Source organism: Nipponia nippon, unplaced genomic scaffold, assembly GCF_047370975.1.
Source record: "Nipponia nippon isolate SJK-2023a ecotype South Korea unplaced genomic scaffold, ASM4737097v1 scaffold_6, whole genome shotgun sequence".
NCBI lineage: Eukaryota > Metazoa > Chordata > Aves > Pelecaniformes > Threskiornithidae > Nipponia > Nipponia nippon.
This window is the reverse complement of record NW_028262380.1, coordinates 54,938,732-54,954,732: the sequence shown is the minus strand read 5'-3', so window position 1 is coordinate 54,954,732 and position 16,001 is coordinate 54,938,732. Positions and strand designations below refer to the sequence as shown.

Here is a 16,001-nt window from a genome sequence, read left to right as displayed (position 1 = left end):
CTCCCCTTGTACAGTGATGCACAAAGAAAAGGTGAGGTGGGACTGAAAAGGAAAGCCAAGAGAGCTCTACAAGGCATCACATACTGCTGGCTTTGGAGGTCACTAAGTGTACTTCTAATTTTTTTTGCATTTTGGATTTACATATTGTATACAAGTTATAGCACTGGTTGGCACTCTGGTGTTCTATATGGCATGTTATTTAAGAAAGCACATTTATTCCTTGTTTGCAATCTGCAGCCCTGGCTGTATTACTCTCAAGATTTTCAAGATGGACACGCTTGCATATTTCAGGCGTGCTGCACTAAAGCAGTGCACTGGAAGCAGAGATGAAGCGCTGTACTGTTTTAAAATAGGAAAAGACAAGGAATTAGTTCCTGATAACAGAAATAAATACTTACATGCAGTGCTCTCAGGCATTTCTTAAAGAGAGATCCTTCTTTGAATCCCAGCTTCAGCTGCACAAAGTTACCAAAACTAGAAAAATAGCCAGGGAAGTTCTCTGCTTCACCCTGCTGTCCCCAGGGAAGCTCAGCTCTGGCATGCTTGTCTCACCAGGTCTTTCAGACCTCCAAGATGATGGTGCCACACCATGTCCGAGCAATCTACCTTTTTTGCTATCTGTGTCCAGAGAACGTTTTTTTCTGAAGTGTAATTTGAATCTTCCTTGTTTCAGTTTAAGTCATTTTTTTCCCTGGCCACCATGGAGATGGAGAACGGAACATTAAAAAGAAAAGCTGCACAAAAGCTCTAAAAGAATATGATCACTGTGTTTCACCATCAGGCATCATTGCTCTGCTTAGGAAACCTCTGATTTTCATCACTGAGCTTTGTAAAGTTTCGGGTACTGCCAGAACCATTACTCAGCAATCCTGAGCAGCTGCTGAATACATCCAGAGATCTTTACACTGGTCTAATAAAACATTAGAAAGGCAATAAAGAAGGTATGGCTCGATGGACCTGAAAAGAAAGTCTCAGAAGCAGGAAATGTGGAGGGGATATGGCAGAAAGTCAAACCTTCTGGCTGAAATGGGCAAACTTTCTTCTAGCGGCATGCAGCGGGGAGGTCACAGCAAGGTGCCATAAGTAAGCCTGTTGTCTCGTTCCCTTCCCACTGAGGCTCAGCCCCCCCGGTTATGGGTGGGACATGACAGATCTACCAGATTTCTGAAGTCAGGGACCCCAGCAGCATTCATCTGCATCTGTGCTGTGGCAATTTCCCAAACACCATACTACCGCAGGTTAGTGTACCTGCCCCCTGCTTGTCCTTTTCCTGGATTCAGGTCAATTGATCTTTGATTTGCTTTCCACATACACTCCTGTCCCGTGCCATATATGCTCATTGACCCTATGTTTGCTTATGGAGCAATTGTGTTTGATTCTAGACTTGACTCTGCAGGAGGGCATCTGAATAATTTGAGTGGAAAAGAGCCTCTCTGAATACCCCCATCTTAGGGGCTTTCAGTCAAGAAGTTGGCCACGGATGGTGTTTTTTGCAGTGCAAGCCAGCATGCTGCACAGGGGTGTAGCTGGCCGAGGGGATCCACAGCGACCAGTTATTCCAAAAACCCATGTCAGCACCTCAGCTCAGGGCAGTCTTGGGGCAGTTTGACTGCCAGCTGCAGCTGGGAGACTGGCTGTGCCTGCTCCTTGCGCCCCAGAGCCAAGGAACTGAGAAAGAAAATGGCCTGAAGTGCAGCCTAGGACTATTGGGCTTGCCGTCGAAATATTGTTACCTACTGACATCAGTCCTGGAGTCAGTTTCATGCATTGATTCAGGAAAGCAAGCGATGCAAGGCTGCTCAGCTCTGATAGGAGTGAGCAGTGGGAAGCAGGCTGTACTGCCTGTGAAGTGGAAGTAAAGAAGGACCGCCCTCCACTACAAGTGCCTGTAGTCAGAATCTGGGGCTATGGGTACGGTCTGCTGAGCATGGTCAATGGTTCATGTCCTTTGCCCAAGTTACAGTCCCCAATTAAAGACGACCTGGAGTCGCGTGAACGGGCCTTTGTTCGCTGCTCCTAACTTCCTTTGTGTGCAAGCTCACCAGCCATTAACAACTCCAACGTGTTCTTTCTCTTCTGCCTCTTGCTACATTTCACTGGGATGTGCTGAGGTTAATAAATCACTGCAGAGAGAATAGTAGTGCCACGTGTTCAGTTGGACAAAGTGAGATTAAAAAGCTGAAAAAGGAATTATGTATCATATTTTAATTGTGTAAGAAGGAATGCAATATATAGGTAAGCATAAAGAAAAATTCTCTTTATAGTCAGCTGCCATAAACGGGGAGAAGATGGGGTCTAGGGATCAGTTAAGTATTTTCTAGCAAGTATCAGAGCAAAGTGTTGAGCCTGAAGGCCTGTGCAAGCAAGTCATAAAGGGGCAGCACTGTAGTTTCCCTGCGTGCCAGGGCTGCTGTGCACCTTGAGCCTGGGCATCTTGAGCATCTGGCAGATCAATGCAAACAAAGCAGCTTCTGCAACATAGTTATGCAAGTCGGCTCATGCTTCACTGGCACCATGCTCCACTGGTGTCCTTTTTCTTGCCATCTTCTTCCTAAAGACCATGCCACCTACCCCTGCACAGGCTGCAGACAAGATCCACTGCCCAGTGTTCCCAGTTGGAGGTACCAACTCTGGCCAAAGGAGATGGTTAGCCTGACCTCGGTGCCGGGGATGGTTATGGAGCAGATCATCCTGAGTGCCATCATGCAGCACGTACAGGACAACCAGGGGATCGGGCTGAGTCAGCATGGGTTTATGAAAGGCAGGTCCTGCTTGACTAACCTGATCTCCTTCTATGACAAGGTGACCCGCTTAGTGGATGAGGGAAAGGCTCAAGTGGATGTTGTCTGCCTGGACTTTAGTAAAGCCTTTGACACCGTTTCCCACAGCATTCTCCTGGAGAAATTGGCTGCTCATGGCTTGGACGGCCGTACCTTCCATAGGAAGCCTTAGGCCAGACTCTCCTTTTTGCTCTGTGAGTCTTTGAAATTGTTTAGCGGGTGCTTTTGACCTCGGCTCTTCTAGCCCTGGCCAAACACAGCTCGTGTCCCTGGCAGGCTGGAGTTGTGTCTCTGAGGCCACTATAATGCCCCGCTGTCCCTGAAGTACCTGCCTGAGGTTACATACATCTACCATGTTTCTCCCTGCTTCCTCTTCCTGTACCCCTTCTTAAATTAATTACAGTCATACAGGTAAACCTGAGAGAGTGCTGTACTTAGTAATTACTAGTCAGGTTATATGCAGTATTTTTATCTCTTTTTTGCTTGTTTCTGAAGGGAAAACCTTGATTTCAGAATGCTGGGCATAATTTGAAAATAGATGAGGCTTGAAATCCACAGCAAAGGCATGCGGTGCTGACCTCCACCCAATCCCTTGCACCAGGACGTTGTGCCAGGAGAAGGTAAGCATGTGGGCACGTGAGCAGTGATGGGGCCTGCACTTGCGGATGTTGATGGAACCAATGGGTCAAGTAGTCACTCGCAAATCGAGCAGGGTGTTGCACGTGGTAAGAAACACACATCATCTCACAGCACTTCTTGCTGAATTATCGATTTTTGTTTTCCCATCAGCACGTTGTCCATGGTCACTGTTCACTGAAATCCATTCCAACAGATTAATGAGTAGCCAGACTGTAAAACTAAGGAATCAGGAGCAGGTACAGCTGCAGCCAGACAGTGTATGTTTCTTAAGCAGCTTGCACAATAGCATGTTTTAATATATCAATCAGCTGGGCTCTTACGAGTGTCACCAAAGTAATTCAGCAAAGCCTTCATGTTCCCACTGCGTCCCTGCTGCTGTGAATTCAAGAGCCACTCTCCCCTTTTCTCTTTGCACCTACAGTGCCCCTGAGAGCAGCAGGTTTGGAGGGCAGCTTCCCAGGGAGGTGGAAAGAGGGGACAGCTTCCAGCCAGGGCTTTTGCTTTCTTCCCATGACGTTGAAGGCAACCATACGTGGGATGTGAAAAAGGTGGGGAAGAGCATGACAAAGCAATCGGGAAGACAGAAGCACTGTGAAGAGTGAGGTTTCAGCAGATGGGTGGTTTATTTGCATTCTAACGCTTTGGCTGATTAAGGGGTGGGACTTGGCTAAGGCAGGGCTTGGCTAAAAGGAAAGAGCAGTGCACTTGCAGGAGCGCTTCACAAGACCAGCTTCCAGTGTATCAGGCAAGACTTGTGGTATCAGCAACGTGACTGCTTTGCAGCTGACTGAATTCTTGGTGCAAGAAATCAGTGGTGGCAAGATTCGAAACAGACACACCGGTCAACATGAGCACGGCAGGCAAAGTAAGCAAAAGTTTATATTAGAAAAGTTTCTTTGCTGCAGCTGAGTAATGCATTTTTAAATGCAGTTCCTTTGCAGGGACACCATAAGTCCTGGTGGTATAGCACAGATGAGAGTTTAGGAGGAAGCTGGTACTTGCCTTTACTTGCAGGGCACTGTACTCTCCTAGAAAATGGCTGTTGCACTCTTCAAGAGAATAATTTTTTTTTTAAACACTGAGGCAACATAAGGTGACAGCACCAGAATAAGAATAACCTGCCCCCAGGGTTAGCAAACTATTTTTAATCTCTGATTGGACAGTTTAAAATAGGACACAATGCAGTAAGTGTTCAGATCAATGTATTATCAGCTCTATCAGTTTCCATTCTGAGATCCCACAGTGGTTTAAACTATTTTTAGCTTCTTCATAATTTGTGTCAGTCTGTTTTCTAAAAAAAAGACATAGTTAATATTGTGTTAAATTTCAGGGTGTAATTGCGCTGATGTCAGGACAGTCATTAAATTTGAATAGGCATATAACAAGTCTGGAGCTTCAGTTAATGAAGACCAAAAGTAAGTGTCACATGCAATGCAGTACTGAGCTGGGACTGAAATGAGTATTTGCATCTTTGCTAGAAAGTAAGTGACAAGAGAGACGTAGGTTAATACCACTGCTGAAGACAGGATATGTTGCTGCTTGCACTGCCTGAGAGATGCTAACATACAGCCAGAGACGTGCCAGAGAGGTCGATGAACAGGAACCCAGAGATGGAAAACGACTGAAGGCACGTACCTTGCTGTGCCTTAGGAACGTACCAGGATCATTTGCTGTTACTGCCAGCTGTCTTCACTATTCTAAAACCAAACAGAACAAGAGGGGAAAAAAAAACCCAAAACCCTCTCTTTAACTCTGAGATACTGCAAGTGCAAAATTAATTGTAGTTCACTTGTAGGTAAATTCCCCAAGTTCAGTCCTCCACCCAGCCTTGGACTGAGTGTGGTAAATGAAGTGCTGCGCTGTAACTAAACCGCCTTGTTCTCGCTGTGTTTATCTTGGAGTAATAAGTGAGTCACCGTGCAGTGTATGTGACCAAGCAGCATAATCCTTATGTTCTGTAAAAGGATGTGTTTCTACACCTACCCTCCCCCTGCTGCAGTAACGTTTAAGGCTGGTAGAACACATGAGCAGAAAAAACCCCCGTGGCTCCAGCTAGTGCTTGCCTTAATAGATGAAATGGGTGATAGTGTGCTGTTGGTGCATCTGTGGGATCCTGCTATAGTCAGTAAAAGTTCACAGGGACTCAACCATTAGAACAATACATAGTTAACCAATATCTAATTGTGGGAGAGGTTTATTTGTTCTCAGCAATCCACAGTTCTTGGCTACCTTTGTTCTGATAAATGCTACATGTGCTTTGCATGTGCAAGTTATGAAATCATTATTGAGCTATGTGGGATACAGTATAAACACATAAGCGCTTTTTTTTTTTTAAGTAAGTTTCCTAGAAAATGTGGCCCTTTAAAATGTGATCTTTGGCCTCACTTGTGAATTTTTTACTAATCACACTTGCGTTTGACACATGAAACATTACATTTAGTGCAAACCTCTCTTGAGTCTGTCTTTTTCAAAGCGTGCTCATTCCCACTTTGGGTCTGCCTGCTGAAAGCGCGCTATTTTATTTCGTATGTTTAGTATTTCCTAGTAATTATTTTCTTGACAGTTTTTCAGCGACAATTTGTTGATAATTAGACCTTCTACTTCAAAAGCTTTGATACTAGAAAGTTGCTTTATTCCCCCCCCCGAGAACTTTGCAGCACACCGGTGTTAAGTTGTCCCAGTCATGCGGGATACCTATGCATGTGCTAAACTTCTTGCATCGTGGACTCATTTCGCCTCCATTTCCCTCTCAAGATAATGCCACCTGAACGCTTGCAGTCAGTAGGACTGAATAGAGTGACTGGGTGACTGAGGACTTAATAGAGTGTCACCCATAAGGGTGACATGGAAAATCGTATCCCAGGGCCTGGAGTCGTTTAAAGCTCTGGGATGGGCAGAGACCACCAAGGAAGAACAGGAATGAACAGAGAGATACAGAGGCCCCCCTGTCTTTGAATACACTAGGAGTGAGCTTGCAGGGTGGAAACTGGGGCTACCTTCTGTCTGAGAGCCTGGGATGAGGAGTGGACAACGCTCCTCTCTCTTGTGAGTGCATTTTTCTCGTAGTGGTAGATGATCAGAGGAGCCCAGAGGCCCATCATCACCTGGACAAAGCCTGCAGAGTTAATGGACAAACTTTAGCCTAACAGACAAAAAAAGCTGTCTTGGGCATTGGAAGCAACCCCACCTGAGTTAAATACCCCTTTTGAGAAGCAAGGAACCTTAGCACGGATAATCTTGCACTTAAGGGACTGTTGCTTCTTCAAGATTACCTCTGCATCGTGCTACATCATTTTACATAGGTGTCCTCTCAGCCATCACCTTATGGCTGCCCTTGGGCTCTAATAAAATGTTTATAAACCTGTACTAGGCTCTGAATTCCATTTTTAGCGATTTTGTCAGTTCCGAACACAGGCAGTTATAGGCAATACAGACTTTATCACAACCTGATATATGGCATCATTTAGTGTGCCATCTCCAGGGAGACACAAATATACACCAGTAATCCAACACGGCAAAAATAATCCTCCAAGGAAGTTAGAGAAGGAGCAATGAGGATGGATAAGGTATCCAGTTATCCTAGGAGAGTATTATACATGCTGCTGAAAACTTCGTATGACACAAATATGAACACAGACATGATCTTGGTGGGGGAAAAATGGGCTTACACTGTGCTTTGGTGTTGGCTTTTTTGTTGCATTTTGGGGTTGGGTATTTTTTTTTCCTGTCATTTTCCCTCTCCTCCCCCAAATATGAGCAGGAGTTTCACGTGCAGAAATATAAGAATCTATCTCTGTGTGGTGACTTGCAAATTCAAGTGCCGTTGCCTTTTTCTTTGCTCTGTTTGCAGGTTATTAAATGCAAAGCAGCAGTAATGTGGGAATCCAATAAACCATTTTCTATTGAGGAAGTGGAAGTTGCCCCACCAAAAGCACATGAAGTTCGCATAAAGGTACTAAAAATAAAACAACTATTATGACTTGCATTCTATCTCGCTGTTCATCAGAATTATTTCTATAGATTTTTAGGATCCAGTTGGAAAACATTCACTAGGTGAGTAGTTACTATTCAGTGAGCTCAAGTCCTAAATTTGATCATGAGGTTCTTTCTTTAAAAAAATAAAAAGTTTTTCAGGGTTGGGTTTTTTGTTTACTAAGACACCTGTGCTTCTAATAGGCTGAAAACATTACAGTACAAGGCAAAAATCTGAATCTCCTATCGCATGGAGCAAGAAATGCTCTTTTACTTTGTTTGAATCTGTGCTAGGAAGTAGCTCAGTAGGGCTGGGAACTTCCTTTTTTAACTGGGTATTGAGCATCTGTTACATTTCAGGAACTTTCTCTGTGGAATTCAGCAGCTGTTTTCATTTTAGAGCAAGTTTCAAGTGTTACACAAGTGAGGAGAACACGCTCATGGGGCTGACAACTCCATTTGTCAGAACAAAAGTTGTAAAGACATACCTGAATGTTTCAAAAGAAATGCTGCTCTTCTACCTGCAAGAAAAGGCAAAATGTGATATAACATACTATGTGTAGCCTAAATTTTTGCATATATAACATATACGTATATTTAAAATACATAAATAATTACAATGTAATTGTATATAATACCATTGTATAATACATATTTTATATAACATATCTATTATATGATATATTGTGATATAATCTAAATATAAGGAATATAAAATATGTATTTCTATGTTTATAAACAATATGTGATAGTTAATTTATATTTACATAATTTTGTAATATTTCTATAGTATTACAACCTTTTTCTATTTATGTATGTATATATAGATATTAGGAATAATTTATTTTATTTTGTTCTTCATATATAATTGTGTTGCTAGAACATGGGTTCTGCCAGATAATCAATGAGACTCCCTACAGAGCTCAGTATCACCAAGGAGCCTTGCTTTGTAGATTAAAGACCATGAAAATAATGAATCACACAACCAAAAGTGTTTTACCTGTAGATTTATTGTGTGCATATGTGATTTTGGAGGGAAGTAAGTGACTTCTCCAAATACATGATACCATTTCACTTCCGCATATGATGTGACATATTTAAATGCTGAAATGTTCTTCTCTTTCCTCTAAATCAGATTGTGGCCACAGGGATCTGTCGCTCTGATGACCATGTGATAACTGGTGGACTCATTATGCCTTTCCCAATAATTCTGGGGCATGAAGCAGCTGGTGTTGTGGAGAGTGTTGGGCAGGGAGTAACTTCGATCAAACCAGGTATGAAACAGCACTGAACACAAACCCTGTGCTGAGTTTCCAGACTGTTTAAGTCAAAGATGAGTACATGTGTGAGTACTTGTGTGGCAGAGGAAAATGTTCCAACTTTGAGTTTTTTCAAGGATACCTTAAAGGACACTACATGCTGTTTACATATTTCTGTGTTCCCAATCTTGATTTATTTTCAGATTTTCTATTCAATTTCTTTTGGTTTTGGCAAAAACATCTGCAGCTTGCTTTCCACCTACATAGCGCTTTTCCTGTCACAGGATTAAGAACATAGATTCTTTGCTGTTGGTCATAGAAGATCAGGTATTAGCTGCAGGTTCTTTAAACACAGTTTACACAGCTGATCTCTTTCAAGAATAAGGCAAAGCACTAGACAACACGGCAAAGCACCTTCTTTCAATTCTCCTAACAGCCAAATAATCCATTGACTTCAGTAGACCAGACCTTAGGTCTGTGCGTTCAATGACTTCACTTTAAAGGTATGAGAGCATAACCAGGGTGCCCACCCTGCTGCAGCCTTTGCTTGTGCGCAGCACCAGTGCAGGTGAGTCAGCACTGCTCACTGAGGGCTGGGTGGCTCTGAGGACACTTATTGGGACCAGCTGCTCTCGCTACACTCTACACAGTGGATAGATAGAGAAGTCAGTGAAAGATGCAGATTTTCCTCCAGTTGCTGCAAGATGAGGTGGGATTTCTATACGGGACCGAACACATTCTAATAAGGGGTAAATTATTAAGACAAAATATGCAGTGAACAAAATCTGCATAGAAATGCTCCATTTTATCCAGGCAGTTTGTTACAATACCTAAGTAGTTCACTTTTAACACCTCCGTACTTCTAGTGTCTTTGTTCATACTGGCAATGAGTATGAAGTCTGTCCAAAGCAGGTTGGTATGTATGATAAGAAAAAGTTTTATTACAGATTTCTGCTTTAACTCCAAACAAATGTGTATATTGCAAATTTCAGTGATAGCTCTAACTGCTTCTTCTCTTATGTCAGTGTTCATACATCCCTCTGTTGTCTAATTCTAGCTGCCATGTGCTCCCAGGTGAGCAGCAGGCTTGAACTCACACACACACACACGTACAAAATCACGTTTCTCAGATGCTGCTTAATTTACGCCTTCAAGTTCTAAAAAAGGCTCCAAGACGTGCAAAGTTTCTTTAGCAGAATGATTACTAAGCCCATGTCACAGTTCTAAGTTAACTGAAGGTCGAGTTAGTGGGGGCATTTCATGTTCTGTAGGCATTTTCCATTTTTTAGTGGAAATCAAAGATTTCCCTTGACTTTCAATGTGTCAAGGATTAGCTACGTTTTAGAACTGCCAAATCACAAATTGATCTGTATTGGGGATTACCTGTTTTGAGATTATTAGGGATTTACCATACATTGTTGCTGTGGCAAGTGCGTAGCAGTAAAAAATTGCACTGGGAAGCTATGTGCTACTTTGTTATTCATATACTTGCCCTAGGGAATTAGAGATGTTGTCTTAGCTTGCATGTGTCGCTGCTTCTCTGACAAACATTTTACCTACCTTTACTCCAACGCAACAGGAATAGGACTAGAAATAGGAAAGAGACTCAAGAGGGCTGGCAAATTAATGTTTAATTTCCCATTCTTTGTATGCATAGTTTACAGCTCTGTTACCTTCGCACTCCAATCTGCTGTCCTACTGGATGGCAATTTTTATCTCAGTTTCTTTAACTGTGTATTACTATTTTCCTTTTAAGTAGAAGATGCAATAAACTGCTGAATGAGTACTTTGGGAATGTCAGTAGCTAACACGGTTTTGTGACATAGCTCAGACTCAGTTCTATGAAAGACACCAGGAATTTTGCATATTGAAATGAGTTGTCATAACTTTGCCCTAATGATGTCCTTATAACAGAGAGAGATGGTTTATCTTCCAAGGGCAGCAGAAGGAAATAAAACCAGCACTGCGCTCCTAGTGCACATTTGCCTAGGAATTAAATACACTTGCTTCATGTTTTTACCTGCATGCTTCTTGTCTGCCTTTTTTAATGCTCTGTCATTACTGTTCTGTTTCTAGGAGACAAGGTTATTCCACTCTTTGTTCCACAATGTGGGGAGTGCAGCAGCTGCTTAAGCACCAAGGGTAATCTGTGCCGTAAAAATGAGTGAGTTTTCCAGGGTTACCTACAACCCTTATTTGATTTTTATTTATACAAAACTGATCACATTCAACAGATTTCACTTGCCATTATTTCTGGTCATCTTTCAAACAGCATTGGTTCAGGTGCTGGATTAATGCCTGATGGCACCACTAGATTCACCTGTAAAGGAAAAGCAATTCACCATTTTATTGGTACAAGTACCTTCACCGAATACACAGTAGTGCATGAATCTGCTGTAGCCAAAATCGATTCTGCTGCTCCTCTGGAAAAAGTTTGTCTCATTGGCTGTGGATTTTCAACTGGTTATGGGGCAGCTGTGCAGACTGCCAAGGTAAGTGTCGTGGTGGGTGTTTCTGGTATCTGATGGGGTCTGTTCAGGATTGTGTGGCCTGCGAGCCGGTCATCAGCATGGCAGCCAGGAGGTTGAATTCGGGGTGGAAAGAAGATACTAGTTCTTTGCCTACTTCAGTTTCTCTGTCTCTAAGGTACTCGGAAGTCTTCAGTTCAAAATCCAGTAAAAATACTTATTACCATCTACTAAGTTTTCTGTCATAGCTTTATCACCCCTAGAAAAATGTTACAACAGAGCTGATTTGTTTTATTGTAACATAAGTCTAGGAATACATGGAAGCCTATGTATGCAACACTCGTAATTTGTAGCAATACATGAATGTGACTTTTACAACTGGCACTGTCTCCAGTGGAGCGACACTACAGATCTTAACACCACTGGAATATAAAGCATCATTAAAAAAATGTATCTCTAAACGTGGAGCTGCGACGCGTAATGAAAGCCTGGTCTCAGAAATGTATTTTAGGGACAATATATCTTAGTTGCATGTAGGATTATAACAGTATAGCTGGCTACTGCACTAGTAGGTACGCATATGCAAATTCCTTCTCAGCAGGTAATCTCTAAATTACGAGAAGTGGCTTAAGTGAAAACATGTTGATAATAAGAAAATGCATTGTACTTTACCTAGATTGTAACAGTATGCCATGTTTATATGGTTATTATAGGTGGAACCAGGCTCCACCTGTGCCGTCTTCGGCCTCGGAGGAGTTGGGCTCTCTGTTGTCATGGGCTGCAAAGCAGCTGGAGCTTCCCGCATCATTGCCATTGATATCAATAGCGACAAGTTTGCCAAGGCCAAAGAGCTGGGAGCCACCGACTGCGTCAACCCTAAAGATTTCAAGAAGCCTATTCACGAAGTGTTGATCGAAATGACTGGCTGTGGTGTGGACTACTCCTTTGAGGTCATCGGCCGTACCGAAAGCATGGTATGCAACCAAAAGATGTGGTCAAATGAGGCAATACCTTGTTAGCTCTCTCTTTGCTAACCCACTAAGCACCAAGGGCGAGGAGCTGCGAGCCACTGGCAAAGTGCCAAGCTAACTTCAAACCTGTTAAGTCCAGCTGCCTGCCACTGAGATGGCAGGGACAGAAGCACGCTCAAAAACTTAGGAAAAGGAACTTCAGTGTAGTCCCCTGGCCTAACCAGGGTGGCTAAATTTCACGTAGCCCACTATCCGCTTTCCAACAGCGGCTTATCACTAATGACTAAGACAAAATGGGGAAGGAGAACAAAGCTAGGACGTATCTAACCCATGACAGCAGATACAATGGTGTGAGCAGATACAATGGAAATTGTCTGATGTGGTTTCAGGTACAAAAAATGAATTGCAGGCTGAACCCTGAGAGGAGGAGAAGGAATTCAAACTTTTGTTTCCCAGTGGTAAATCTTGCATGACTCTGGGGTGCCCCTCTGTTTCAAATGCAGGCGGCAGCCTTGGCGTGTTGCCAATACAACTACGGAGTCAGTGTGATTGTGGGAGTGCCCCCTGCAACACAGAAGATCACTTTTGACCCCATGCTTCTCTTCACTGGTCGCACCTGGAAAGGGTCCGTCTTTGGAGGTAAGGACTTGGAAAGATGTGATTTAACTGGCTTGGGAAACTTGTAAATCACATTGAATGAAATGGGATCTATCTAAATTCATTGCTTAGGTTTTCCTGTTGGAAGTAATATTGATAACTGTTTTGCTGACAAAGGGAATTAATTATGGGAACTGTTAGTTAATGGTGAGAGGAGAGAGAAAAACAGACAGGGAGGGAAGGGGGAAGAAGGGAGAGAGAAGAAGAGGCAGAGAAAGGAAGAGATAAAAAGACAAAAAATAGAGAAAAGGGGCGGGGGAAAGAGGGGAAAGAAAATGAAGGGAAAATGAGAAAAAAAGGGGGAGAGAGAGAAAGGTAGAAGGAGAGAGAAAGAAAAGGCGCGGGAGGGAGAAGAGGAGAGAAAATAGAGAAGAGAAAAAGAGATAAGGAGAAAGAAAATGAGAAAGGTGAGAGAAAAGGACAAAGGGAGAAAAAGACAAGAAAAGATGGGAGGGAGAGGAGAGAAGGAGGGGGAGAAAAAGAGCAAGAGCAAAAGGGAGAATGAGAAGGACAGAAAGAAAGAAAAAGAGGGAAAGAAAAAGGAGAGAGCAGGAGAGATGGAGAGTCAGGACCCTAAAGCACATCGGGGGGCAGACCCACCTGCTTTCCACATAGGTCAGACCCCAGCTCAGCCCCTTGCCAGCTGCCTTCAGTCCCTTCCAGTTCTTTCTCTTTTCTGAGCTCCCCCAGCAGAGTCCCGCACTCAGCAAGCCCTAGCCCACTCAACACAAAGCTGAAGGCCACAGAAAACTTGTTTCCAACAACAGGTTTTCTCACTCACAACCAGTTCCTCTGATGTATTCCATAGACACCTGAATAGAATAGCAGAGACAAATTAGGTGCCTCTCAAAGGGCATCCTACTATTTGAGCCAGCTTTATCTAGTACTGCTGTAGAGACACATCCACACCCGCTCCCCCCGCGCCCAGTTTTGACCAGGCAATCGAGTTTCCAGTTACTAACATGGATGTCAGCGCTCTGGCTTTTGTATGATGTGTGATTTAGTGGGCAATGTATCAATAGACAAGTTGAAACAGTATTTAATGTGGGGGAAAGTTTGGATTGCGTAAAGATTCAAATTTCTACTGGTCTTCTACCAGTAAAGCACTTACTGGGTTTGTCATATGTACAATAGCTGCGCTTCATCCCATGTTTCCTGCTGGCACTCTGTGTTACAAAGGTAAAGACATGCTGCAACATTTCATCATGCTATTCTGCTATAGAAAGTTTATCTAAAAATTTAAGCTGCCGTAACTTTTATCTACTTTCACAAGCATTTGATGTTTCATTATCCATTGTCTGTGGGTTTTTTCAGGATGGAAGAGTAAAGATTCAGTCCCTAAACTGGTTGCTGACTACATGAAGAAAAAATTTGTTCTGGATCCATTAATAACCCACACGCTTCCTTTCACTAAAATCAATGAAGGATTTGATCTGCTAAGGACAGGGAAGAGGTAATCATTGTTTAATTGTAAAGATTCTATATAAATAGCCTAAAGGAGCTGCATGGTAACACAGAGCATGACTTCATGGCAGAGAACTGGGAAGGCAACCCACTATGCCCCTTAATCTGGCCCAGTGTGCGTCCATGGCTTGCAGCTGGAGTAATAAAGCCAGCAAAGCTTTAGCTTTTGAAATGCAGTGGGCCCTGTCTTTTTTTGCAGAGGAACTTTCAGCTTCTGGTTTGAGCAAAGACTCTGGGTGGCAGAGGGAGAAAAGACCGCACAAATGAGGAGGTCTCTGCCCGCTACCCATTGGAAAAGAGCACGCAACCAAGGGAGCCTGGCAATGCCAAGCTGTAGAGTGCCGGGGTTAGTTAGCTACATCGCATTCCAAGGAACGTTTTAGGATGAGGAGCGGGAACACAGAAATGGCCCATGTTTACTGGAAGAGCAACTCACCATTCCTCTGGTGAGTTAGGGAACAGAGTCCCAGTGCAATTAGTCCTAAAGTCACTGGGTAGTTTACCTTGAACTTCAGAGCTTTTCAAAAAGGAAGGTACTGGGTGTATATCTACATTGCAAACTCAGAATTTAGCTCTCGTGCGTTCCTCAAATATTGGGAGTTCAGCTCAGCCTCTGTTTTCATAGAGTGTTGAAATCGGAAATATTGTTTGCCAGAGACATTTGACAGGATTCACCACGGGAATAATTGAAAATTCTCCTGGGCAGAAGTGGGAAATACATTTGTATGTCTTAGTATGTGTGGGGACTACCCTTTTTCAAAGTTCTAGCTTTTTATAACTTACACGGTCTGGAGAATTACATTCATGTTTTCTTTTCGTTGTCATTTGCTAGCAGTTACTTTAGGTGTTACTTGCTCTACATGTAGAAAGCACGTAACAGAAGAATTTAGCCCCTGAGGGTTGTTCTCGGGTTCTAACTATGCAGCACGCACTTCATTTTTTGACTGTCCCTATTTTAGATGTGCTGTAAATGTTAGTTTTAGATTTTTGTGTAACAAACGGGAAAGTGGTGAGGACAGAGACGCCATCAGCTCAGCTTTGCTCAAATACTGACAGTCAACCTGAAGACAGAGGCATATTGCAGCTGACTGTTTTTACTAAGTGAAACACTTCAGTGTTTCAGCCCAGAATAAGCTGTACCATTCAGAGATTACCCTTACAGCCATTTGTAACTGGAAAGATGTGTCTGAGCCCGCCTCCAAGGACTTCCCACGCTGTATTTGGTGATTAATTGCCGGTAGCCCTGGCTTCATGAGTGAAGGCTTTGCAGTCTTGCATGAATTTTGTTCTCTGCGTCTGCAGCAAGGTTTGCACATCTGCTCTGGCATTTTGCTGCAAGCTGGGGTGGGGAGCAGGGAAGGAGTACCCTGGTTGACAGCAATAGCCTAGATCAGCGATAATAGCAGTGTTTTGCTGATGTTAGCCTGGGGCCTTTTCTACAGTCACTAACTCATCCTTTTATATTGCAGTATTCGCAGTGTCCTGGTGTTTTAGGTTTCCCAACTGTTAAGAAGCAGATGGCTCAGCACCAGTACAAACTTCATTATCCTCCAATACACCAGATATGAAATACAAACCAAGACATTTCTGAAAGGTCTACCACCACCACCCTTGAATAAAAGGATCAAGCTCAAACCCTAGACTTTAAGCACAACATTTATAAATGAAAAAATCTTTTTCCTCCTGTCTCATTCTCCTGATTCGTGTTTTAAGTCCTCTGTATTGCACTGCAATTTTCTTCTAATAGCCAGTTATGAATTACAGGTGTTATGAAAGGTTTGGATTTTATAA

General features: G+C 43.0%; 1 protein-coding gene across 1 annotated transcript; it reads left to right on the top strand.

The window, feature by feature from the left end:
- The first annotated feature begins 3,828 nt into the window (after positions 1-3,828).
- LOC104021189 (alcohol dehydrogenase 1) lies at positions 3,829-15,898 on the top strand. The gene is made up of 9 exons (XM_009474690.2): positions 3,829-4,284; positions 7,270-7,371; positions 8,527-8,665; positions 10,727-10,814; positions 10,923-11,142; positions 11,832-12,092; positions 12,593-12,728; positions 14,061-14,199; positions 15,680-15,898. Exons 1-9 carry the CDS (start codon positions 4,267-4,269, stop codon positions 15,702-15,704), a joined length of 1,128 nt encoding a protein of 375 aa, XP_009472965.1. The 5' UTR covers positions 3,829-4,266; the 3' UTR covers positions 15,705-15,898.
- The last annotated feature ends 103 nt before the right edge of the window (positions 15,899-16,001 follow it).